The sequence below is a fragment of the Lepisosteus platostomus genome, chromosome 8 (assembly GCF_059453375.1).
Source record: "Lepisosteus platostomus isolate fLepPlt1 chromosome 8, fLepPlt1.hap1, whole genome shotgun sequence".
Lineage (NCBI taxonomy): Eukaryota > Metazoa > Chordata > Actinopteri > Semionotiformes > Lepisosteidae > Lepisosteus > Lepisosteus platostomus.
The window spans coordinates 25,853,199-25,881,182 of NC_142618.1; the positions used below are offsets into that span (position 1 = coordinate 25,853,199).

The window sequence follows — 27,984 nt, forward strand, 5'->3', positions numbered from 1 at the left end:
CACCATGGCCTCCTCCGTGTGTTATGATGTTGGATTAATCTTTGTAGCTACTCATCTTTGCCTGGTGCTGGAAGGATTCCTGATAAAACGATAGGATTAGTCCTGTTCTCCACTGCCTGCGTCATCTTCTCACAATCTGAAATTTGCAGTCTTCTCGAAAATGGAGTCTCCAACATCCATCACTTCTCTTTTGGAATTCTTAGTGATGATCTTGGCAAGAGTAGAGTCATAACAGAACTCCCATTTGTAGTGCTTGCTGGCAACCTAACCACATGGCACGACATTGATCAAAACCTAGGACGTCATTCTCTGTCCCTCCTATGGGCTTATCCTGTTGCAACAGCATTCCAGCAAAACTGCTAGCTTTTGTTACACACGTTTCTTGTGAAGTGAGAAAACAAGAGGAGGATAGAATCCCATCTCACCAGACTTTAGCCCTGTTGAACATATGTGGGATGAAATGTGACATCCAGAGCTCAGAGAACAGTGGTCAGGCACATGCTAGTGCAGGATCTATCAGCCCTTCCTGCTCACTAGTTACTTTAATGACTAATGTAATGTAACCAGCGAATAAGTACAGTACAGGTTGTGCATGCAGAGCTAACAAGTAGCATGCAGAGTAACAAGTTAACAAGGTCCAGAATCTCACAAGACATTGTGAGACCTAGTGCAAAGCATACTGTACATCTCGGAAGTAACATTAATATTGCTTCCTACAGCAACAGTGACCACAAACTATTTACTTGTTACTTCTACAGTAGACCCCCATTGATAAAAAATGTTAATAAACATAATTAATTGAAATTGAATTTGAAACCAAACGAGTTAGATGAGCCAAATCGCCTCTTCTCGTTTGCAACCGTTATGTCCTATTAATTGCACATCATACTTGTTCAATTCAATAACTTAAGTGCAATGTTTGCAAAAAGTAACACATTTTGTAACTTTTGCAGTTTTAAATAATGTTTTTTGCACAGTAAATCAGTACACTATTTCTTCAGCCAAACGTGTTCAACCTAACAATAGTACAGGGTCAAAGTAAGGAAATACAAGGGAACTGAACATACTGTACCCCATGGTTAGCTCCATCATTTATATAAATGCATTTTAAAAGTGTAAATGTCTCAGGTTTTCTGTGTAATGAGACTAAGGTTCTTATTGTTTCATTGTTTAAAAAAAACGTTTTGTGAATTTTAAAACTTCTAGGTTTAAAGATATTTAGTTATCAAGATTATAACGGACGTAAACAGGTTTTTCACCTTTATATTACAATTTTACTAACACCTTTCTGGTCAGCTTTGTTAAGGGTATTTCTGTTTTTGTAAAGTTTGAGAATTAGCTGCAGTTCTCTAAGAAAGTGTTCTTTGGTTGTATTCACTGAAAATACTCTTCTAAAAGGATGTTTGTTTCTAGGAAGATTTGTGTAATGTATAATGTCATGTACATAGTAAATGGTGAAAGGATGCAACTACACCTACACTCTGAGCACTTTGGGTTTGTGTATTAGTCACAGTCTGTACAGCATTTATTAATGTGTTAAGCACGTTGCATTTCATGTCACTTAGTATGACATGTCTTTATTAAATGTGGTAGTTCAGGTGGGTAGCTGCATCAGCATGCGGAGGCTGCAAAGGAACAAGTAATAGGTTTATTCCATGCTGAAAAAAAGAAGAAAGAAAACAACGTTTTGGCCGTGGAGCCTTCTTCAGGTGTCAGGTGTCTTTTTGACACCTGAAGAAGGCTCCATGGCTGAAACGTTGTGTTCTCTCTTTTTTTCCAGCATGGAATAAACCTATTACTTCTTCCTTTATTAAATGTGGATGACTAATTGCTGAGGCTGATAATTTTTCCAACAGGGAGGATAAGGTGTGTGCATGGCTTCAAATTTCCTGTATTGATTCGTGCTCCCTTATTGTACAAAGGAACTCTGTACCAAAATCTTGGATTCAGCTTTTACAAAACTGAAGCTACTATTATTACTTTTATTTAACATGTAGGAATTTAATGGTTCGATTGAATAATTATTTGATTTATGTACTTAGAGGGCCACATTGGTAAATAATGTACTCATACGAAATTTAGTACAAATAAAGTGTTTTTGTTGTGCTGGTAGATGAGCAAAACTATGAATTCACCCAGCAATCAACATTTCATAACTGTAAAAAAATCTATCATGAACACCATCATAACTTATTAAAATGAAAGTGTTATTTAAAAGTATTACACTTTGTTGACTGCAATTCACCAGGAAATTCAATAAAAATAAGAAATAAGTGCTATTGATTCAGGCTAGGCATTGCAGTCTTCAGGTGAAATGGCTAGTAGACAGTTTATTTCAGCAATGTATTCAGTACAGCCAAAGGTTATTAGTTACAGAAAACTTTTGAAGGTCCTGTTTTTAAAAAGGTGCTTTAATAGGTTGTAATTGTCCGAAAGACATATGCTACAAAACCATGTTAACACTTGAATTAAAATATGTTGCAAACGAGGGGACAGTACTGCTCACCGACAGGGTAAACTCCAAATCTGTTTAGATGAATCCCAATAAAAGCTCACTTGTTTAAAAAAATATAAACTGGTATAGACAAAAGCTGAACAGAACAGAAAAGACTGTTTTTTCCATGTATAGGGTGATATACCACTTATTTTCAAAACAAGTCTTCGCAGTGTCACTTATCCAAAAATTGTTGTACTCTGTCATACAGTACACATTCAGGTAAAAAAAAAAACCCAGAAATACAACCTAAATACAATATTAACTCCTAGAACTGATCAACTAAAAACCCTTTATTAGCAGACAAAATTCATAGGAAAAGGGAAAATGTGGTTATGGTGCTTTATTCCACAACTTTAACTTTAATGTGGCAGCTTAATACTGAGCATATACTGTATATTTTCAAAATGATGATGTGAAATGTGAAAATGTGGAAAAACTAACTGTGCATTTGGGCAAAGGGTGGTAATGTGGTATTGTATGCGCACAGAATGTGTACACATGCAGGGAGAGCAGAAAAATGCTCCATCCACAAGTGTGTGCATAAAACAAATTTATCACAGCTAACTATTATACATTGATCCCATAGGATTCAGAATACTCACAAATCAGAACACAAACCTTGAAACTAACCAATTTAGAACATCTTAATATGTTAGAAATATATATTGTATATCCTTTTCATTAAAGTACTGTATGTATAATACTTGAAAGGTAAATGCTGTAGACAGAGCTTTACTGTACACACTTTGGAAGAAACACCTGTTGGACAACATGGGTATAAATCTTATTCAAAATTGACTAATTTATAAGAAAAAAAAAAGAAAAGCTGTGAAGTGTGCAGGAACCAGGAGTATGTCATCAATCAGTCTGTCCTCTGAGTTTATTGCCCAGATTTGCAGCATACAGCGGTGGTAAGTATGTCCAGGTTTAGGCACAGTGGTGAGGAACAGTTTTAATTAGCCAACTCCATTTGGTGACTGTACGCTAGCAGCAGCATGAATCGAAACAGAACAAAAAATAAAATCCCAGTTCACCAGCTTGTACAAGCTGTTCTCATGAAACAAAATCTAGACGATTAAGGGTTTATAGTTAACGAAAGGATACATTTGCAATTGTATATCACCTGTCAGCTGTATATCACCTGTCAGCTTCAGAAGGACACTTCCCTTCTACCTTTTGAACGAGACTGTTCAAAACTCGGCAACAGCAGATTAAATTCAATGTGAAAAAGTCAGATTTTAATGTAGTGTTGTAGTTTTCTCCCGTTATCCAGGAGAAATTAAAGTTGGAGCTTTTTAAAACAAAAAAAATAAAATACTGTTTTAGAACTAAAAAATCAGAAGATTTATAAACCTAAATACATACAGAATATAAAACTAGGAGTAAAAAGATTACTTTAAAAGAAATACTGGGCATTTAGATTGGACTGTTATTGTGCCTACTATACATAAGCTCATTACATTCTCTATTTGTGCTCAGCTGTTACCCAAATGTACATCTCTCACATATCTTAATGGGAAACATCTATAAACTGGCACTTACAGTAATGCAATCCAGTGTATGGCATCACTTACAAAAACTTACATTGGCACGCTTTCAGTCACCTATGGAGTTATGTCATTTTTACTATATAACATTAAAAGCTTTTCAGTTAAAATAAAATATAACTTAAAACATCACAATTGCAAATGCATTCCTCTAATTTCATTAAAGGCTATAGTAACACTAAGATTTCTACATATAATAAACTAAAGAAAGAAAATCACTTCTATATAATGGCTTGTCTTTAACCAATTGAAAGAACAGCAATCAGAATATTATGGAGACCCAGTGTCCAAGTTAAAAAAAATGAATCTTCAGCATAAATAACAGTGCTTTATAAAATTCATCTCCACTTCTTTTAAAGCATATATTCATTAAAAGTTAAGTTCTCTGGAAATATGTGTCATACAAAATGTAACTTTTCCCCCATAAAAACATTCGAAAAAGGCACTTCATTCAGTAAGAAAAAAATCACAGTCATTTATACTACGATAGATCAAGAAAAGACTGCCTGCATAGCAACAACAGAAAAAAATCCAAATGTGTCTTTTTTCTTTCACAAAAAATGTTTTTGGTTAATATAAAGAACTTAAACAGGATAGTAAAAGTCTTGTGTCAGAAAAAATGAAGGTTTTTCTTCTGAAGTTTTTTTTAAATATTCTGGCCATATGTAACGTCTGGCTCCTTATTAAGTCGAGCACACTACAAATCCTTCCCTCAGAAGTTAAACCAGAAGAATAGGGAGTAGCATTGCTGTTCACTGAGAACCTACAGCTGTCCCCTCTTCAAGCCATGAATGGACAAGTGAAAGAGCTGTGCTTGAGAGAGGCAGTCCAGGGAGGCAGCTGACAGTCTCTCATCCCTCACAGCTGTGGTGCTGAGGGACCTCACTGAAGATGACGCTACCTGCCTCTTAAGTTCTGAAGTACACTGTAAACATCCTCCTCTTTGCTCAGTCCTTCAAAGAAGGGTATCAGATCTAATAGCTCTGTGTCTGTCATATCATCAAACCACGACTGCACAGGAACCTGTCAAGGAGAAAAGGCAACATTTAAATGACAGGCAGAAGTCACGGAACAGTAGATAAACATCACCGTTGTTTGAAACCTAATATTTACCGATTGATGGAGCTGTGATTTATTAGTTATTATTCTCCTTAGGTTAGTAGGAGGCAGTCCTATCTTACTCCTTAACTGCAGAGTTGTTGCTTTTATCACAAACAATGGTGATTAAAAATTCACTTCAGACACTGAAGATTGATTACTATACATTTCAGATTTTTTGTAATTAGTTATCAACATGTTTCAATACAACTCTGGTGTGAAGACAAATCCCCTAAAGTATTAGCTATACAAATAATGAATACAAAGATTTTGTGCAACATTTCCAGTAAATCATAACATTGTACGACTATTGATACTACTGTCTTTGCAGGTTCTTCGTCATCAGTCACATGAAGCAATGGCAAGTCTACAAATGAGCAATGTGCATATGTGATGTGCAGATCTGCCTTTAACATATCTACATGAGAAACTGTCTTGCATGTATTTCATAGTCCATACAGCTGTAGAGAAGATGCTCAAATACATAATGTGTTTAGATTTTTCTTCCCTCCCTTTCAGCAGTATTAGCAATTCCATGTTTATACAGAGCTTACACTAAGTCTGCCCCATCGTACTTATTATAATTCACTAGCCATCACTGTCAATTTATTTCATAGTGATTGAAGAGGGCTGAACATCATGCATAAGGCCTAAGGAGCACATTCTAAAAAAACACTGACCTTCACTGTTTATCTTTGATTTCCTGCAATAAATAGGGCTTTATTTCCACAGTACATTTAATCATTAATTACAAAAAATAAACCTACACCTTTAGACCAGACACAGCTAAATTTAGAGATTCTCCCACCCTTTTTGTGGTGGTTTTGCCACCTTAATTTGTATTAGGTGAAACAGCAGAAAACAAAAGATCTAACATGTTGCCCTTAACATAGCATACAAATAAATAAAAAAAATAAATACGAACACTCTTAACTAGTTGCTGTACTACTAAAAAGACTTACGGCATTTTCAGGATGGAAGATGTATGAAGCAGGAGAGTTGTCCACTATTATAACTTTGCTAAGCTCTCTTCCTAACCGACTCAGGTCTTTGACATAGTTCCCTCTGTGGAAAACGCAGGATTCTCTGAAAAGTCGTGCTCTAAATACACCCCACTGATCCAACAGATCTGCCACTGGATCTGCATACTATATGGAAACAAAAATAATACAAATTAAAAAATCTAAATAAACTGCAACATTTAGCACAAATAGACAAACTTGATTATAAAAAATGTGTAATTTTCAGACCATTAGCTGGACAAACCTACAGTCATAAAAACAAAATTGAAGTTCAAAGAAGCAGGAACATTTTCCCCAAAAACTATATATGAGGCACGAACTGAGGAAAATGTGGATAGCCATGGTATGGTTTAGTTATTAAAAGCTAACAGATTCTCTTTTCCCCTTTAAATTAAGTTTTTTTTAATTATTACATTTCTTAAGCAGGTCCAGCAATTCTGATCTGCTGAATTCCATCTTATTTCTGGTACAGGATCTGTATTAGATGATTCAGGGCTGTGGTTTCACAGGTACTATTACATGACAGCTCAGATGTCGTGTATATGTACAGTATGCAGACCTATGTATATATAAGAGTAATATCCCACATATACAAACTCTTTTTAGTAATATTCATGCATGTTCCTGGTCCTGAGAATTACATTCTACACAGCAAAAAACATCTACAAAACAATGTTTATTGACATAGCTGGAATGAAAGAAAAGACTACAATTCTAATAGACATTAAAAGCACAGACAGAACAGTGACAGACAAAGGGAAAGCTGGGAAAAGACAGGGTAGGGAGTGGATTGCATTCTCCTCTTAAATATAAATTCTATGGTACATAAAAATAAACACCGAAATATAATTCACTGCAAGAGAACCATTTCCAGTACATTGTTCAGTATTTTAGAACAAAAACATACAATCCCCCCATTTAATGATGTACAGTATATATCTTAACCCTGAATATACAAATGACAGGCTAAAATGTAAATGTTTATGCTGATTTCCATTATGTTCTGAACTAAGTAACAAGTGATAATTTTCTGGGTAGGTTTATGTTCTTAATTGGTCAGCTCCCTCAACATTAATAATATTTGAAGCAAATTGAGTTTTTAACTTGCTCTGTATGATTTTGTTTTACTAACAGCATCATTTATTAAAATGTGAATTTCAAAACCTTCAATGCTTTTCAAGCTTTTCTTCTGTGATGCTCGGGGGGTAAGATAAAAAAACAACATAAAAGTTAAATAAAAAAAATTTAATCAAGCACAAAAACCCATAAAACTAAATGGAACTCTGGCTTTTGCACGTAAAAGAAGCATAACCTAAAGACAAAACAGCCATACAACACAACTGATGTGTACTGCCTCAACTCAAGGCCTAATTAAAGCAAGATATTGACAATTTACAGCAGCTGTTGTGTTTTAAAAAGCAAATAAATGCTAAGGCTGCCTTGTAAATAGTATTCTACTTGTATTACACAATTCCTCCAAGTAGTAATATAGGTTAATAGGACTGCGTATTCAGTCTGCTGTAAATCTGAAAATAGGTGCTGTCTTAGGCTATATATAAAACAATATCACACCATTAAAAGAAACACATGGCTTACTAATGATCAGACCAAAAGATACATTTAGAATCAATATTTGTATATCTTTTAACAGCACTAAAAATACTTAGATACAATTTCAAAACAGTATCTTAAACTTGTGATGACAGTCAACATAAACACATGGATTGTCTCCTAACTGCTTGTATGTAGTTTACAGAACCCATTTTTCTTTGATCTAAAAATTCATTATTTAGTTACATTATTTTTGATTGATATAGCTCTTGTTGACTAACTTTGTGTGCTGCTCTTGCTTGAAATATAAAAAACAGGAGCAAGCAACAACTTTTTCCATCAATGAAGCTGATTCACAATCTTGATCTATACATGACATTTTACTCCTGACATGTCTGCTTTCCCAGTATAAAACACTTCTACAGTTGGCATTTTTATTTAAAAGCTAGAGTGAAGTGGTGATGACAGGAGCTGACTGATTAAAATCTATTTTAATATCTGTTTTAATAAAAGTTTACTGTGGGTGGCTGCCCATCAAATTTCAATCTTTTGGTCTGTCAATTAGGATTGCAACAAATGCTTGCTAGTTATTCACTTCAACATTATCTGACAGAAAACCTGCTTTTGCAAGAATTTGCTGCCCTCCTACATAAAGCATGTGACTAACATATATACCTTACTATTGCCATGGTAACTTAATAGCCTCACATAAAGACATCATGAGCAATGCATGGAGGCTACATCATGAGGCAGGCTCATATGTGTCACTGTTACCATGGAAACACTTACCCATGCATTAGCAGATAAAGCACACACCGGCAGACACAGAAACAGAAAAGAAGGGAAAAATTAAGACAGCAACCACTGAGGGGGAAGATACATTGTTCTTTTCTCTAAAAATAATGCGATATTTGATTTTTGTTAAATAATGTGCAGTGGATCATTTCTATTGTTCATTTGTCAAAGGTTAAATACAGACCACCCCACTGACATGTAAGCCACAAACCTTAGCTAGGCTGGCTGTGAAGAGGACACATTCAAAGAGTTCCCCCATCTTCTGTAGAAACTCATCGACATGCGGCCGTTTCAAAACATACACCTGCAATTAAAGACACACTGTTGTTACTTAATCTGGCAAAGCAAAGCATGTACTGTATGTATGAACTTCACCCCAGAGCTTCATGTATTAGCATCAGCTAAAAAACTGTACACCATCCTGAAAACACATTTCTAACAACCAAAACATAGCTTCCACATTTTGCATTTGTTAACATTTAAAAACTGCATATCAGGGAAGAGTATGATCCATGATTTCTGTTAAAAACTAAGTTTTTAAACTTTAGACATGATTTTGCGCCTTGTTAGAGAGACATATGGAGTATACCTCAAGTACCAGGAGGATATTCTGCATTCTCTTGACTGTACATCAGCAGTTTTCATTCTCATCTGGTTCTTTTCATTGAAGAGTTACAGCTGCCCCCCAGTGCAAGTAATCAAGAATAGGCCAATCTGATCACACACAGCCTATCCTGGATTACTTGAACCAGGTCACAGCCTTTAACCTGAACACAGAGCAGCCTTTTTCCATTAATGAACATGGCCAAGAGGAAGGAAAGCAGATGCAGAAAACGGTACATTTTGCTCTTGAACATGACCGGTACAATAAATACATACAGTACAGTACTTTTGTGAGGACCTGACTTCAATGCACTTGATTTATGAACCTTTTTACTAAAATTTAAACTCCAGTAGTGGTCTATGACAGGAAACTTCAAAACTACCCACATCAATTTAGATTTCAATTTATAACAGATAAATAAAAGAACTACACTCACTGCTTTATTTCAATTGCCATTTATTGTAGCTGACATTTTGTCTCAGGAGTCCACCCACATTATCTGACAGTAACATAAAAGGGGATCTATAAAACCAGTTGTGGAGAAATGGGTGTAGAAAGATCAAATGGATATAAATCCTTTTGAACCTAAGACTAGTACTTATCTAAAAATGTTAAGTACTACCTTGCCAAATAGACTAACTTGTGTTTAACAAGGAATTACCATGAATTCTTACAGTACCTGGTGAACTGTGCCATCAATTTCCACAGGAACGATGAAATCAGCATTACTAATAGGCTGCCAAGAAAGGAGATCAAAAACATCACTTGTCTCTGAAAGAATCATTTAAACAATTTCAACACCATACATACTTACATGTTGCACTTAAGAATTGAAGAGTAGGTCTAAAATGCAGCATCACGGGCCAGTATTGAATGCACCAGGACTAAGATTTATGAAGGTGCACAACTCAGATTCGTACATTTTTCTTATTTGATCAGGCTGAACAGATTGTTATGTTTATCAATTCAGCAAAGGAAAATAAATAAATCATAGTTACAGTTTAAAGAAGAAAATAAACTCCATATCCCCCACCTATACGTACTTACAGCTATTTACAATTACAACCCAACATTGCTTTGCAAAGTGAGAGCAGACTGCCTTGCAGTCTCCAAGTCGAAGTAGCTGGTCTACAAACAAATTCTTTGAAAAGATGCAAGAGTACCACTACGGTACTTTTTAGCAGAGGAGCAGGGCAATAGGAGTGCGGTCAAGAGGAAGAAAGATGGAAAGGACCACAGAAGAGGAGCAATGAAAATGAGGGAAGATATCAAGAGGTTGAGATGAAAAATACGGGACTGAGTACAGGAGAGGACTGTTGTGAGACATGCAATCAAATGGGAGCAGACACAAGTATCCCGATCTGTCCACATTCATTCTCCTGCTGTGTTATTTATATATTATATGGAATATGCATCTTGTAAGACTATCAACCTCTTTTATAATTAGATGAAAATCCATTAAAAAGAGGTGACTGTTATTTACATGCTGTTTTATGTGATGGTTTCCAATACCCCAGTTAAAAGACCTGTCTTTCTGTAACAGCAGGCATAATTACAAGCTTTAGATTTAAGGTTTAGAATGTTTTAAAATATCAAAGGTAAGTGGAGTTCTTGACTCTTAACTGGAAGGTTGCAGGTTCAAATCCCAGCGGAGACACTGCTGTTGTACTCTTCATCAAGGAACTTCAGCTGAATTGCTCCAGTTCAAATCAAGCTCTTTTACACTTGAGACAAATCTAAGCTGCTTTTGCTAAAAGCATCAGCCAAACAGATTAATTAGTAATATTAAAAGAAGTATTTTCATTACCAGAAAACATTACATTTCACATTTCTCAAACTCCACATATCAGAAAATATAGGTAGCCATTATATAAATCAGAAATTAAGATATGAACAAGGAAGACTCTCTGAAAGATTAATCAAATAGAACAAAGTTTAACAGCGAAAGCATACAGTGCCTTGCGAAAGTATTCGGCCCCCTTGAACTTTTCAACCTTTTGCCACATTTCAGGCTTCAAACATAAAGATATAATTTTTTTATTTTATGTGAAGAATCACCAACAAGTGGGACACAATTGTGAAGTGGAACGAAATCTATTGGATTTTTGAAACTTTTTTAACTAATAAAAAAATGAAAAGTGGGGCGTGCAAAATTATTCGGCCCCTTTACTTTCAGTGCAGCAAACTCACTCCAGAAGTTCAGCGAGGATCTCTGAATGATCCAATGTTGTCCTAAATGACTGATGGTGATAAATAGAATCCACCTGTGTGTAATCAAGTCTCTGTATAAATGCACCTGCTCTGTGATAGTCTCAAGGTTCTGTTGAAAGCGCAGAGAGCATCATGAAGACCAAGGAACACACCAGGCAGGTCTGTAATACTGTTGTGGAGAAGTTTAAAGCCGGATTTGGATACAAAAAGATTTCCCAAGCTTCAAACATCCCAAGGAGCACTGTGCAAGCGATCATCTTGAAATGGAAGGAGTATCAGACCACTGCAAATCTACCAAGACCTGGCCGTCCCTCTAAACTTTCAGCTCAGACAAGGAGAAGACTGATCAGAGATGCAGCCAAGAGGCCCATGATCACTCTGGATGAACTGCAGAGAACTACAGCTGAGGTTGGAGAGTCTGTCCATAGGACAACAATCAGTCTTACACTGCACAAATCTGGCCTTTATGGAAGAGTGGCAAGAAGAAAGCCATTTCTCAAAGATATCCATAAAAAGTCTCGTCTAAAGTTTGCCACAAGCCACCTGGGAGACACCCCAAACATGTGGAAGAAGGTGCTCTGGTCAGATGAAACCAAAATCGAACTTTTTGGCCACAATGCAAAACGATATGTTTGGCGTAAAAGCAACACAGCTCATCACCCTCAACACACCATCCCCACTGTCAAACATGGTGGTGGCAGCATCATGGTTTGGGCCTGCTTTTCTTCAGCAGGGACAGGGAAGATGGTTAAAATTGAGGGGAAGATGGATGCAGCCAAATACAGGACCATTCTGGATGAAAACCTGTTGGAGTCTGCAAAAGACCTGAAACTGGGACGGAGATTTATCTTCCAACAAGACAATGATCCCAAACATACAGCAAAACCTACAAAGGAATGGTTCACAAATAAACGTATCCAGGTGTTTGAATGGCCAAGTCAAAGTCCAGACCTGAATCCAATCGAGAATCTGTGGAAAGAGCTGAAAACTGCTGTTCACAAACGCTCTCCATCCAACCTCACTGAGCTCGAGCTGTTTTGCAAGGAAGAATGGGCAAGAATTTCAGTCTCTCGATGTGCAAAACTGATAAGAGACATACCCCAAGCGACTTGCAGCTGTAATCGCAGCAAAAGGTGGCTCTACAAAGTATTAACGCAAGGGGGCCGAATAATTTTGCACGCCCCACTTTTCATTTTTTTATTAGTTAAAAAAGTTTCAAAAATCCAATAGATTTCGTTCCACTTCACAATTGTGTCCCACTTGTTGGTGATTCTTCACATAAAATAAAAAATTTATATCTTTATGTTTGAAGCCTGAAATGTGGCAAAAGGTTGAAAAGTTCAAGGGGGCCAAATACTTTCGCAAGGCACTGTACATCCATTTGGTATTTCACAGAGTGTACATTCTGACTTTCTATAAAGACAAAAGCCTGTACCACATGTCTGTAGAATCTTCACAAGAATTTGCGATGTTAGACTTGTAAAACTTTCTGTGAAGTTCCAGAATACTGAAAGAATTTAAACAATCTAAAAAGATATGATTTCACAGTAGTCCACATATAGTACTGGAGCAGAATTAATTGGAAAACAAACTAATTTACTAGTAATGAAAAATACAGATTTTTATTCTATATTTGAGCCTTTACAGGCTTTTCAGGTGCACTAAATATCTGGTCAAAAGAAAAAATCTTGAATCTTTCAATGAACAGCCAAATGTTTATCATGAAACAACTTGCATTGTTATTGGTTATAATAACATAGAAACTTGTCACAATGACAGTTCTTTGCCTCATCAGTGGAATTTTTACAAAAGTCTGCAGCATGCAAATGCTAAATGTATCACACAGCTAAGCAATAAGTCTGACCTGTTTCACTATCATGATTTAACCTTCTATTATATATAAAATGTCTGATAAAAATACTTGTAACAATAAAAAAAAGACCACAAAATGAAATTAATAATGAATTTTTAAATGCTTAAAGGCAACAAAATCTGTCTGAATACACAGTTTCACAATGAATTTGACTGAATTCAAACCATTAATTATTACTAAAGTACTAAAACATTTTAAGAGACTATTGCATGAACAGTGATCGTTAGCCACAATAAGACTGTGATATTGAAAACAAGCCAGGAGAGGGCGCCTTTGCTCTTCACTATCAGTTTTTAATTCTTACTCCACATAACTGGAACGTATCCCACCAGCTCAGGCTACAATATTCTATCAAGTAGGAAATCTAAAGATGTTTGTGACGAAGGCTTACTATATTGATTTTAAGTTCATTTTAATTTCACTTTTCACTACTTGCACTTGAAGCATTGTTCTACGTGTGCAGTTTTAATTAAAACGAAAACTCCATGAGGTAGAATTAAAGGATAATTTCTTATTACAGAAGTTCAGCAATCAAAAAAACGGGCAATGAGTATAAACTACTCGATAACACAGTTACCAGGAATAGTGGGAAAACGTGACAAGGTACAAGGTGTGGCTGTCCTCTGTTTTATTACCTCTCTAAAGCAGTATGTCCCTATCAGTGTTGTGCTGATCTACATTCCTCTTGTGTGTAAAGAGTGTTGGTTAACCTTGATATTCAGAAAAACAGTGGACATACACTGTAAAATACGGGAAAAGGAAAGAGAACTAAATAATCCAGCCAGTGAAATCTGACTTGTTGGGAAAACAAGAAGAAAATCTTTGAAAAAATAAAAGAAAATCCAAACAATAAAACAAATGCCAATCTAAGCGCCTGTTCACTTAACGTAAACAACTACTCTGAATGTAAGTTTCCAGACAGACACACCCCTCTAAAGTGAGCAGTGGCTGCCTGCACAACGCCGACTTGTGTGTCTCCCTTACTGGGCCCCATGGTATCCCACAGTACTCGGCCTTCCTACATGGCCTGTAACCCACTTTAACAAAAACAGAGCTTGCATTACATTCAGCAGCACTATTTTCAGGGTTTCTGATGGGTCTTCTTTTTAAAAAAAGCTTTCACAGTAAAAAAAAAAAAAAGACTTTAATTATATCAAGCATTCAAATTTCCAGTGATTCCTTCTATATATTACCCCTAAAGCTTGAAATCTAGAGATTATAAGAGAAAATGTAGCACTGTACAGTATGTTTCATCACACTTAAAATTGAGAACCTGTGCATATGTACAGGAAAAGGAAAACTAAATGCAGAAGCAAGTTCCACACTCCAGGCACGTAGACCTATATACTCCCTGAGGTTTTTCCTGCCTTTCTGTACTCTCAGTTCCTTTCTAAATATAGGTTTCAGTTCAATCACCTCATAGTCAATGTGCTTAAGGGAACTAACTGATGTTTAGCAGTGAAAGCACTAATGTCTTGGGTCAGGATGGAGATGAAACCTCACTTAGATCTCAAACAGTGTGATCTTGGGGAAACGGATATGGTTTCCAACACCAGTCCCATGTAAAAGAATATGGGCAAAACCCAGACAAGGCATGGGTTACTTCAGTCTGCTACCTCTTGGTGCAAGTTTTAAACAGAGGGTTCAGGTGTAGGTTAACTTAGGAGAAAGACTAGGCCATTCCTGGCTTAATGAGCTCATAGGAAGATTAATGTGCAGTTAGTGATGTAGCTTCTTTTCAGGATATATGTACTGAACCACTATTATTAACTTATAAAAATATTATTCAGACACATTGGCCAAGAAATGTTTCAATTTTATTCAATGTTAAACATTTGAGTAAGAGGTAAATTGGGAAAAAGCAGGCAAGAGTCAAAAACCATGCCAGTGCTTAAATTGAAATAAAAAGAGTATAATATTTACCTTAAAAGAGCTGTGTACCAAAGTTTCATCTAAGTCAATCACCACACACTTCTTGCCATAGTCAGATATGTTCATCTCAGGTAGGAGGTATTTAGCTGGAGGCTGTAGAGGTAAACGCACAAATTAGACCAATGCAGTGCCAATAAACATGTGAGGCTTTCCCACCACCACCAGTCAACTGCATTTAACAACACTGAAATAAATAAATGGCAAGAAATAACAGGGGAAAAGACCTAGGAGGCTCAGGAGGTTCAGCAAGATTTGGTAAACATCACAGAGGGAAAGAGAGGATGCATTTCTAGTCCCTTCAGGCAGAAAAGAGTGCTGAACTCTGTGGCCGTTGAAGGATTTAAATTATAAACTTGGTATCATCATCGATCTAATGTTGAGGAGGTTATTCCTATCAATGAAGAACCATGAAAAACAACCCATGTTTTATTAGCTGCTGGCACTGACCATGTCTGTCTTCATTAGTCTAGAGTTCACATTTTTACAGTTGGTGCAATTTTTCATTTTCACACAGGTTTTTGCAGCCTGTTTTATTTTTTTGCTGTACTGTGGCCTATCGGTTCTTAACACAGCGCTGGTTTACATGAAAACGCCAAGTTTGTTAGGCATCCAGAAAGGCCCTGGGGAAACAGCACTGCACAGCAGGTAGGTGGACAGCCTCGGGGAGAGAGCTAATTCATCTCTCTCAATTCAACCTCACGCTCTTCCACCAGTTACAACAATTTCTTTCCACTGTGGACAACACAAAATAATGCTAAATAATACACACAATTATAAAATCTGTAAGAAGGTCTATTTTAGTCCCATCCAGTTACCATGTACTTTGAGTACCTTTGATGTTAGATGGGTTATTCACACACAGATTCAGAAACATCAAAAACGTAAGAAATGGTACGGTTTCAAATACTTTTTTGTTGGATTTATAAAGCCTCTCAGTACGTGTACACAGAGCCTGTTTCTAGAGTCTGTGACAAGATTTTCCTATTATTATTTCAGTACTTTTTGGACAATTTTAAGGTTAGATTATAGGACCAGAAAATAAAAGTAGTAGGTACATTACATACTCTATAACATCAGTGTGATAAAACATAACACAAAGAATCTTTACAGGGACCATTTTACATCATAAGAGGTTCTTCCCAGAAATGGATTAAATGCATGTGGATAATTCCAGTTAAGTGCCCCCAAACAAGCCTTTAACTACCATAACTGGAAGTTTTCATTTAAAAGCTTTTTGGGGGTACTACTGTGGTGCCTGTAATATGTCAAGTAATTAATAACTGCAGAGTTAATTGCATTCAGATTTTGATTTGAGCACTGTACCAGCAAAGTTTAATTTAACTAGCTGGACACTCTCACAACTAATATAATGAATTTAGTGAACAGTACTCATGCACAGTTAGTTTATGTAAATGCATGTAGTCCTACATTTTGTTACCATCTGTGCTTGCAATTAGGAGAAATTCATATTTAGAACATACACACTATACTCCAGATTCTAAATCTAATACATGCTGATAATATGCGATTATTTTCTGAAGAAAATGGAAGATCCTCAATTACATAAGTATTTAGCCCCGTTTCTACAGTAACCGTTATTTAGTTCAAATAGCAAAGAGAATTTGAAAGTCATAACATTAGTTTATTGGTTTTTGTGTGTAATTCATTCAGATATTGAATTTCAAGCAACTCAGATATTGATTCAACAATTTCACTAAGAAGTCACAGATTGGGGAGGTCCATTATCCTTTGGAGTACAGTGAAGTCCATCATTAAAAGGTGGAACTGGCCATCTACACTGTACATACATCAGGGTGCCTTGCCAGTCCGAGTAGTTAAGCAAGCAGAAAACTGGTTATGGTTACTAATGTGAAGTCAACATTGAATTTAAAATATACACAATGTTCTATCTCCAAGATAGAAGTCACTGTTCATAAGTGATACCAGAAATATTCTAATGTTAATATGATATTCTGGTTTCTACACAAAGCTGATCTGTATGAGTGAGTGGAAAGAAGTCTTTATTAAAAAATAAAGTCATATGAGCAATACTGCAGACATCTGTTAGAAGGTTTTATGGTTAGATGAAACACAAATTTAGTCCCTGGAAGGTCTAAATGCAAAGCATTACAAGTAGTGCAAGCTCAACAAAGCAGATCATCCAGTCAGCTCCGTGCTAGCGATTCAACTGTTTGGTGCCAGCTTCATGTTAATAGGATGGTTCTCATCAGCAGGGTCTAGGAAACTTGTCAGAATTAAGGAAAAAAAACAGATGCTATAGGCAAAACCTAGGGAAATACCTCTCCACTCAAACTGGATGACAAATTCACACTTCAGCAGGCACTGTTAACAAGCAGAGGGCCAAAGCCATACTGAAGTGGTCTGACAAGAAAAGAGTGAATGTTGAGTGGCTCGGTTTAGTCAAGACTAGACGATTGCATCAGCTATACCCAACGAAATTGTCAAATTTCAGGAAGAATACACAAACCTATACCACCCAACTTTGCACAGTTCATAAAGACCGTTCCAGAAATACTGACAGCAGAAATGGCAGCCAAGGGAGCTTTCATCAAGTGGTGATTAAGAGGGCATATACAATATACACATATACAATTGGTGGATTTTTCATCCAATATATTTTGTAAATACTGCAGTCATTAAACCTCCTTCGCTCACAACAGTATTCAAATTGTTTGTTAAAAGTTTCAATTGGGGAAAAAAACTACATTACAATTAATCAAAATGTAATATTAACAGCAGATGGTGAATACCTTTGCAAGACATTGTACTGATGAATTGAAATGCAGCAATAAAAGCAGGAATGAATCATACTGGAATCCCCAGGCTACTGGTTGTTTGGATTTTGCACAGATAAGCCTCAACTGGATGTCTGACAGGTTCACAGCTTTGGCCTTGCCACTGTGAAATGTGTTATTTTAATGCAGTGCTTAAACATCTCGGGGCAGATTCATACAAATTATAAGATTTTAGTTGACAAATAACTGTTAACCAGAAATGATTAATGTTCTAATAGAAAAAAAAAGAGATTAACTACCTTATCTGTGCATTAAACATTTTGTAATAATGTCTGGACTATTTGCATCGATTATCAGATTTCAATCATTAGATGCTCCCCACCTGCTAACTCAATTAGCTCACTCAAGAAAAGCACTTGCATAGAGCAAACTAAGCCCTTTAGCCCAGGAGTTGCTGGTTCAAGTCTGTACTATGCCTTTTATCGACTGTAAGTGGAAATCTCCATTCAGACATAGGTTTATCATCAACTTACTGAGCACTTGTGAGTTTGCAGTGTTGTGAGTGAATAATGTACAAGTCCTATTTTCAGTCACTGTGTGGTTTACAGCATGACAAACATGAAAATGTTTAACTAGGGGAAAGCGTGCCTGAGCAGGGGTCAGCCAAGCTGATTAACAAATGGAAAACTTGTAAGTAGTGAAATAAAAAAAAAAGAATAAAATTTATCTTCCATTTTAAGAGAAAAAAAAATACATTGCCAGCCCAGGACTCAATCGCAAACTGCTGATATTTTTTCTTCAAATATCGTTGTTCTGTGTGACAGTGAGAAAAGTGAACTGGGAATATTTTAACAGCTGTATCTTTCAGATTAAAGCCAGTACATAAAAGGAAGCATGTTTCCAGATCTTTGCTTACACCCGAGCAATAAAAAAAATATTTTCCGGTTCAGTAATTAGTTTTTCAATTTCCTGCTCCTAATTTCTACAACTTTTCTTTGCATCTTGTTTTCAAAACAGCTTGCAATGCATCCCCTTCTTTCCCATCATGGCTTTTTACTATTCTTAAGCACAATGCAATTAATCTGAGTGCTCGATATAGCTTTGTTTTTTAGTTCTATCCAGTTACCATGCACGTTTAGTATTTTTGGCATTAGATGGGTTACAGATACAGCATGTAAAAAGAACTTAAAACAGTGCTGGAATTTGATATAAATTCCTGAAAAAATAAACTTCAAGGTTTATTCAAATAAGTGGCTTATTATTGTGCTTTGCAGTTTAACATTCTTGATATTACACACACGGCACTTAAAGATGAAGTGTCCCACACATTTATTTTTCGATATTGCCAATCTTGAGGTCTAGACTTCGAAATGGATATGAACAAAAGATAATTAAGAACACAAGAACAGATGAATAAGAGCAGTGCATAGGTAGAATAGCATAAAGTGGCTTAGGTGCAAAAAGGTCTGAACACACATCAACTCCTAAGGATGATCTCGTCTACGCAGTTACAGTTGTCTACCTTTTCTTTCCCCAAGGAAACAGAAATCCAGAATGTTGCGTAAGTAAAGAATAAAATTAGGCTTATTTGTTCGAAGCTCCTCCTATGATCCAGCAACGAACTTGAAGAAACTGACTAAAAAAACACTTAACTTTTAATATCAAGTTTAATTTTAGATAGAAACTACAAAACAATCCGTACAGTAAATATTATTTGATTATTCGTTAAGTTATTTTGATCAAAATAACCAACCAACCAAATACACAAGATAATGTGGCTTCCAAAACGACAGGTGTGGACATTTTTAGTTTAATCCAATGGCCACAGATTTTTCTAACCACAGCCGGTATAGCTCAAACCATGTACGACAAACTGCGGAGAAACTCTTTCCTGGTCAAGAATATGTGAGAATCAAGAGATGAGAAATGGGATGTTGGGTTGTCAGGCCAGGTGCACAAATGGATCTAAAATTAAATTGTAAGTACTCAATTTCAACTTCAGAATCAAAAAAGATGCTATTACCAACTACCTGCTACTATAAACTCTGCCTAGCATCCACATCTGCTGCGGCTTTAGAAAGCATACAAGCGCAAAATTTATTTCATTATTGTTCTGGCAAATAACGCATATATTGATTATTTTTTTGGACAAAGGGGAGAAAACATGGGACACTGCAGCTTTAATCGGATACTGAAAGTTCAGGAGAAGGACAAACCCCAATTACTACCATTTACATGATCTCTAGGGTATACAAATAGGTCTTTAAACTGTATTAAATCTCAGTGTTCATCATGCTAACACTCTTCCACTGACACTAGCATCACCAACAATGCAGCACTTCTTGGGTTATTGCAGGGAGATTCTAATTTTCTTGTTAATATTGCCATCACATTACTGGGGGTTGTCTGTTTTCTGAACTCTCAAAGCAATATGAGTGACTTTTTTAAATATTTACATTCAACGTCTAACGAGTACCCTGCTCATTTTTAAAATACAAATGGTTATACAGTATTCTTGGAGTGCAAAGTCATGTTTTAAAAGACACTATACCCCAGTAACACAACCAGCATGCAAAAATAAAAGAATGAAAGGATAATACATACACTGGGGATGGGAATGACCTGCACCTGGTCACACTGGGAAATGAAAACAGAGAAAAAGAATGAAATCAACAGGGGAAGAGGAAAACAAACTGGCAGAGAAAGCAAACAGTTGGCAAGAGAACAGAGCACACCACCACCAAGACAGTGTACCCAAACTGGAAATTAATCTCAACTCGAACACACTGCGTTCTTATTTGTATTTAGAAAAGGACAGGGTCTCTGCAGGTCTAAGTGAAAGGGCTGCTCTTCAATCCAGTTTACTGTCCTCGCCCTTTTAACTGAAAGCCTCAGACAGATTTCTGCTCAACTTTGGATGAATATCCCTTAGTGACTCAATGCTCCTGTGTGTGTAGGTGTATAGCAGCTGCACACGATCCAAGACGTGGGGGAGCGAACTGCTGCATAAATGCTATATGACAGTAACACATATGCAAGATATTTTTTATGGTACGTTCTTCCACGTGAAGGGTCACCCTGTCAATACCATTACCTTATGGAGTTGAGAAAGAAGCCAACATCTTGCTGTGCATAGTGCTGGTATTACATGTACTGTATATTCCTGAAGTCTTTCAGGCAAGCAGGGACATTGGTGTTTTTTCTTTCCATATTTCACTTTCTATGGAGATGCGTCGGAGTCACTGACAATAATGCGATCGCAAAACCAGTTGTGTGAGTTTAGGACCAATTAAAAGCATTTTTCTTGGGTGTAGTCTATCAAAGCTCAGATCACACATTCTTTTAGTATTCAAGTATTTTAAGTATTGTATTTTTGTATCGGTCCCATGTGAAGCATGTACATCTATGTCTAGCACGAAAAATAACAGGAAGAAGAAAAAGTCACTGAAAGAAAGACAGTTGAGAATTAATGTTAAACTTCCATAATGTCTGCTCTTTGATGGTTTATACATGTATAATGTATTTAAATTTAAATTTAAAAGCCTCTGAAAATAACTAGGCTTGATTACATTTTTAAATCAAGTTAAAATGTTTTTAATGACTTAGTGTAGCAGTCCAGTAATATTGGATCAAAAACTCAAACCAAAACTATTAGAAAAATAAAATGATTGAATGCTTTGGTATTATTTTAACAAAAAAGGCCTTTGATGCACTCCAATAATCTTTGCTGCTGAGTAAGCACTAAATGTGAATGTGCTGTAAACTATATTTTTTGTGCTAAGTATAAAAATGTATAAATTCATACTCTGACACCAGCAGAAACTACTTCCCTACTTTCCTCTACTTTCCTTAGTATAAGAGAAGAAAAGCACATTCAAGTGTTTGCTTGCAAATATTCTGAAATCTGGGCACAGTGAGGGAATCACTACAGGTTCACCAGACTTTACACTGCATGATTTAGTCATTTCTTCAGCCAATGCATGTTTATTTTATACTTCTTCAGTACCACAACACCTGACAATGTTATGACTGATCTAAATAAGGACTACACGATTCTTGGTTCGGAGAACTAAAGATGAAATTGCAGATTTTTTTTTACCGGAGATGGAAAAACAACACAAGTAAAACAGTTCAGTTTCCTTTATAATGCACACAGCATAAGCGAGAGAGGCGAAAACAAGAAAGAATAAATGTTGCATTCTGTTAAGGAGGCCATTCCAACATCTTGCTCATTTGGGTTTCAAAGCTAATGGATCTAAGGATCTCACCCAGACATCTTGAAGAAAGTCATGTCTTAGATAATATAGCCACCTAGGTGGCTAGGTGGTACCAGACTTCCACAAAACTTTGTGAAAAGACCAGGAGGGTCTACTTTATGTAGTTACTTTAAGTAGTAACTTGAATGCAGTTCCCCATTACAGAAGATATTTAGGCCTTCTTTGTGGAATAAAAAACATATACTGTATATGTACTTAATTAGTTTAACAGATGAGATGAAAAAAAGTATTAAAAATAATTACCATGCTGTACAATCTGTACCTTTTCTTTTTTAGAGTGTACTGTTCTCACTCCAACATTTGTTGAACTAATTGATATAATTTATAAGCTATTTATAAAACAAATGGGTAAATACCATACTGGATGGAACATGTTACAGATATTACTTGCTGTTCAAGCTTTAACCAGCATAAAACATAAGGAAACTCTTTTAAAGTTTATCAAACTGTTCTGACTGTGCCAGGAATTAAGGGCATTAGCTGATATAGAGACTAAAATATTTTTTTAAAAATGTACCTGCAGAGTTTAAGAACTATAACTTTTTGCACCTGATGTATGATGTATGATGTTTCATTAAGTTTAAGATGTTTTCCATGGATTATTTGCTTTTCCTTTATAATTAACATCTAAATAACAAAATCTTCTAATTAATTTCATGTTCTAATTTATTTGAAGAAACCATCGTCTTTACATTGTGGGACACAAAAACATTTCTTTTCACTATGAATTGGACACATTTTCTGAAACATTTTTCAATTGATTATTTAGGCGCTAATGTAAAAGGGTCAGTTCTAGAAAAGTACTACTAGGGAATCTTCAACATTCACAGTACTGTGGCAGATCTACAGTAAAATACATTTTAACTGGGGCCTCCTGTGTTACCCTAAGCAGCAACGCATAGTTAGCTGAGTTATGTTGAGGTTAGCGTGTGATTAGTCGACCAGGACCCCCTAGGCTGTCAGCAACAGATCGATGCAGTCAAATTTAATCTTTCTAGATTCAAATGCAATAAAACTAAGTCTTTTATTCCCACAGCTATTATCCTGCTCAATTTTAATAACTGACTGTATATTTTACTTTATTTATTTTCTGTCTCATTATACATGTATATCTCTTATTTGTTAATGGGTTCATATTGTATCACATGTGTAGTGTATAGTGTTGTGTTGTGTTTCTTCCTACCTGCAAAGCAAATTTCCCATTTGGGACATTAAAGTAATGAGGGTGTGCCTCTCTTCATCTGGCACTGAACCTCCTGTAGATAAATGTGCAGCCTGCAATGTGTGACAGACTCGAAGGCTGGAAAGAGGGCAGGTCAGAGGCGTCTGCCACCACTTCTTCATTCTCCCGTGTGCAGTCTTGAGGTTTGAAGCCGTAGCATTATAGTTGAAGACCTATTCCATGTATACTATTAATATTTGTGTTTCAAAGTTGAGCAAGGTCTGGTCTAGAAATTTACAGACCTAGAGTACGCTATATTGTGCTCATGACTGAACCTTCAAATGAAAAATTTTGCATTCTGTTATGAAGTAAGTTTAATATGAATAAAACCATTGTATCCCAACAACATTTGGAATGAATTAATATTCGTTTACCATGTAAATGCAGATAAAAACAAGTTACAGCTACTAAAAGTTTCACAACTACAGAATAAGCATTAAAAAGATCACTGAGACCAAACATAATATAATATGAATACGAATAATAATACAAATTGTACTATAATAATACTATGCTATTAGATGACTCAAGGGCCATGTTAATGTTAAATGTTAATGCTGTAGAACTACTTTCATAACGAGTATTTTGACAAAATTCAATACAGCAGAAGCACGTCAGTAATTTTAAATTCAAAAATGTCAATTGAAGACCGTACTGGGCACTGAAAAGCAGTCTACCATAGTAAAACACATTATACTATTAGAGATGTTCAAAATGTGTAGCAGCTATGCAGCAGCTGTGTAGCAGCTTTCTGACATTTTACTGCAACTAATAAGCATTGAAAGCTGGAAAACAAAGCTGAATTATATATATATAACCTACGTTTAATTTTATGTCTGAATCACCATCTGTGAACGACTGATGCTACTCTGTGGCAGTGTTATTTGTTCTAGCAGAGCCTGTACTGTGTGGCGCATGGCTCAAGAACATTTTTTTTAAGTCACCCTTTAAAGAGAGATTAAATGAACAATGTGGAGAGATCTCATGCCAGGGTATCCTTCGATTCAAACAACCAATGCTTTAAGGTCATTAAGATGGAAGTGCGATTACACCAAGAAATAAGTTTCAGAAAGTGCTTATCTCTTTCTACGTACCCGAACTTCAAAACATTTTGTTTTGAAGAGTCTCCTCGAAAATAAAGTGATCATAAAGTGCTAAATTACTATACTGAGTTTCTAGAAACAACAGCTGTGTGCTGGTGATAACTTTTTACAGATTCAAAATAATAATCACATTTTCATCTGCATTATTGCACTGTCATAAAATACGTTGACATTCCTGTAGAGAAGTACTGCAGCATTTCACATTTTTTCATGCTTAGTTTCCTGTAAGAATACGTTCCACGAAATGTGAAGGTGGAGGGGGTTCATTATTTTAAGGGGGAGCTGAGGAGATGCTTGGTATTATCTAAATTGCAAGATGAAAAGACCATCACATTTTTGACAGAAGTTGTGCAATGTGTCAAATCAATTATTTGCTCCAGCAAATCCACTTTAGAAAATTTTGCTTTCAAAGTTTTAAAGTGTCCACACCGACTGAGACAACTGGCCACACAAAACAATTACTGCAATTCCAAGGGAACAAAATTCATTCACCATTCATGATTTTCTGATCATAAATTGTGATTCTAAAAGTTAGAAATGTCTACCCTGCTGCCTCTCATGATTGCTTTATCAGACACAGTCTGTGGCCAGACAAGGCTGCATTATCTTGAATCTGTGGAACTCACCTTCGGAAGGGACCCATTCTCCTCCACTGGTGGAGGGAGGGCGCTTGTGTTGTTGTTACTGGATGGTGGTTCCACATTATAGTTGCGAAAGCAGCAGAAGAAAGTGCTGAAGATGCTTCGACTCCTCTGTTTCTTTAGATGGCTGTTTGACTGGGAAACTGAAAAAAAAAACGAAAAGAAGCACATTAGAAATATTAGCAAAGTAACTGAACAATAGTTGCTTAGTAGATAGTTGCTTAGGCACATGTAATAATCGAGTATTTCAAGTAGGGTTTCACTAAGGAACAAGTCAACAGCGTACCTCAGGGAAGGACTAAATTCTTATTTTTATATTAATAACATAGAAGAGGCAGAAATATTTAAGGTGCTAGAAGCACTGGAGATTGATGTATCTACAGGCCCAATAGTATCCTACCAATTTTACAAGTTATCTATAATCCATTTATGGTATTTTCTTTTAAGGAAAGAGCTCCCTATCCATGTTGAAGCCAATAACTTAAATTCTGTCAATAAAGGCCTGGATGAGATCCTTGGATCTTTTAGGCATTAATAAAGAATGGGCTCATTGAGTTGAATGGCTTCATTTCTTAGTTTTTTTATTTATTTCTTATAACAAGACATACATATTATGCGCAGGCTACAGTATCACAATGAGAAATCAGTAACTAACTATCAACTAATAAATAACTATCATTATTTCTCGCATCTTTCTGGACCCATTCGAAATATAAAAATAGCTGCTTAGATATCCTGAGTTCTGGTTTTTGGAACATTTATGATGTAGCAACATTTTTTTTACAATCATTGACCATTAGGGAATATTAGTGGGTGGCCCAGTGATGCAGTGGCTAGTATTGCTTTCCTCCAGTGTTGGGGTCCTGGGTTCAATTGTGGACCTGAGGTGATGTCCGTGTGGAGTTTTCGTATGTTCTACCCAGTATTTGCGTGGGTTCCCTCCAGATACTCCAGTTCCTACCCACAGTCTAAAACCATACTGGTAGGTTAATTGGCTTCTGGGAAAACTGGCCCTGGAGTCAGTGTGTGCGTGTGTTTTTGGTTAGAAAATGGATGGATGGATCATTACTCTGTCTGTCTGTCATTCCGAGTTTCTTTCTGATTTGGGTAGAACTAACATAGAAAGTTATCTAGGTAAATACAGTATTTAACAATGTATTAACAAAAAACAAGATTATTTTAAAGTCCTTTACAGTTAGTACTGTAAAGTACTTCAAGTGCTTTATATTACTGGAATATTTTAAAAAAGATAAATTTAAGAGATTGATTTGTGGAGCATAAACATAGCTGAGTGGACTACCATCTCTGGAAATGTTGTACAGTACTATTCTAGTAGACCTACTTACATCCCCACTTACCCTACTCATCCCCATGAAGACAGTCATTGACTGTTCTGAACCTACACACTATAATCATGCAGACAGCACATTGAAATTAAGAAGGAACATATGAAGGAGTCATTTATGCCATTAGCATTCTTAAAATACCAGGGAAAGTATGAACTACTAGCAGAAGGGCTAGATAGGTCAAATACCCTTCTCTAGCTTTGTACTCTTTCTTATGTTCTATTGAAATCCTGAGCCACTTTAAAAGCTTATACTTAATATGAAACACACAACACTTGCTTAAATGGCAAAAAAAATGCCACCGTAAAAAAATAAACAAAAAGCAGAACTGTTTTTTGAAATGAGGATTGCAAAACAGCTTGAACCATATCTGCAAAAATGTCATCAATTACAAATCCATGCGCCTTCACCATTTGAAAATAATAGATTACACCTTTAGAAGGCACAATTTGAGGAGCGGAAAATGCAGCCCCAGAATATGCAAGGATTTCAGGATATTGAACTTGCAAAGAATCTCTTTCCTGCCCTTGTGCTTCCCTCTGGGCTTTTAAAACAGGTAGAACCACTGTTGTCTCTGCCACTCCTCTGCTCACACTGTGCCCAACACAATAACAGGCACTAAAGCCCTTCACACGTTTCTAACTAAATGGGTTTTTGGCTCCATTCGGAGAAACCTGAAACCCCATTTTCTGAACTTCGGCACTGAATCTGGGCCCAACTCAACAGTCTTCTATGCACATGTAACAAGTGATCGTTCAGGGGGTACTACCTTTAGTGATATCCAGCACAGTACAAGATAAAAAAAAGTTCATAACGAGACACTTAAACTTGATTTTTGGGAGTCAGCCACTGAAATCAAGCAAGATAAATAAGTAAAAAAAAATCTGTTCTGGTCTTAAGCAGCACTTTCACATTGCTGTGGAAAATTCTGCGCAGCTAAACTGTTATCCACTTTAAATGCTTTTGTCAAACACCCACACAAGGACGTTCAGACGCCCAGACGTTTCCTTTTCACAAATGCGAAACATATTATAGCCAATCCTTCAAAGGCTGCAAGAGAAGAGAGAAACTAATATTAAAATTCTTATCATTAAGCTTAATAAAATTGTACTAAAAGACTATACTGTACTGAATTAAACAGCATTCTATATATTAAGCAGTAAGCTGGTTATCTAGTAAATACCACTAATGCATAAAACTTGGGGTTGAAGTGCCAGGAACAGTGCACCTATCAGAGATTATTTCTTAATCGATGTGACAGTAAGGATCTTTCTACAAGGGGAAAAAATGTTGTGCTGCAGCAGCTCAGGGACCTTCCTGAAGGAGACAATTTTTCTCCTTTCATTAAAAACAGTATGTGTGATTCAGAATTACGCAACAAGCGCCTTTCTCTGTCCTAAATTAGAGGCGATATTTGCATATTTTAAATTTCCAGCAAAATTTGAAAAAAGGCACAAGTTGAAACTGTTAAAAGCAATAATAAAAACCAAGACATGATGGGCCTAATTC

General features: G+C 36.2%; 1 protein-coding gene across 2 annotated transcripts in view; it reads right to left on the reverse strand.

Annotated features, from left to right (window-relative positions):
* Positions 1–2,304: 2,304 nt before the first annotated feature.
* ctdspla (CTD (carboxy-terminal domain, RNA polymerase II, polypeptide A) small phosphatase-like a) overlaps positions 2,305–27,984 on the reverse strand; it is a 74,422-nt gene continuing 48,742 nt past the window's right edge. Inside the window, exons 2-8 of one of the 2 annotated variants that reach the window (XM_088642989.1) lie at positions 25,115–25,272; positions 20,491–20,523; positions 15,122–15,223; positions 9,794–9,850; positions 8,722–8,814; positions 6,105–6,290; positions 2,305–5,067 (exon numbers count right to left, since the gene is read on the reverse strand). In XM_088642989.1, the coding sequence (XP_088499115.1) occupies positions 4,942–5,067; positions 6,105–6,290; positions 8,722–8,814; positions 9,794–9,850; positions 15,122–15,223; positions 20,491–20,523; positions 25,115–25,272 (755 nt within the window). In that variant the 3' untranslated portion in view covers positions 2,305–4,941. The remainder of the gene's footprint in view (positions 5,068–6,104; positions 6,291–8,721; positions 8,815–9,793; positions 9,851–15,121; positions 15,224–20,490; positions 20,524–25,114; positions 25,273–27,984) is intronic. The other variant, XM_088642990.1, reaches the window with a different exon arrangement.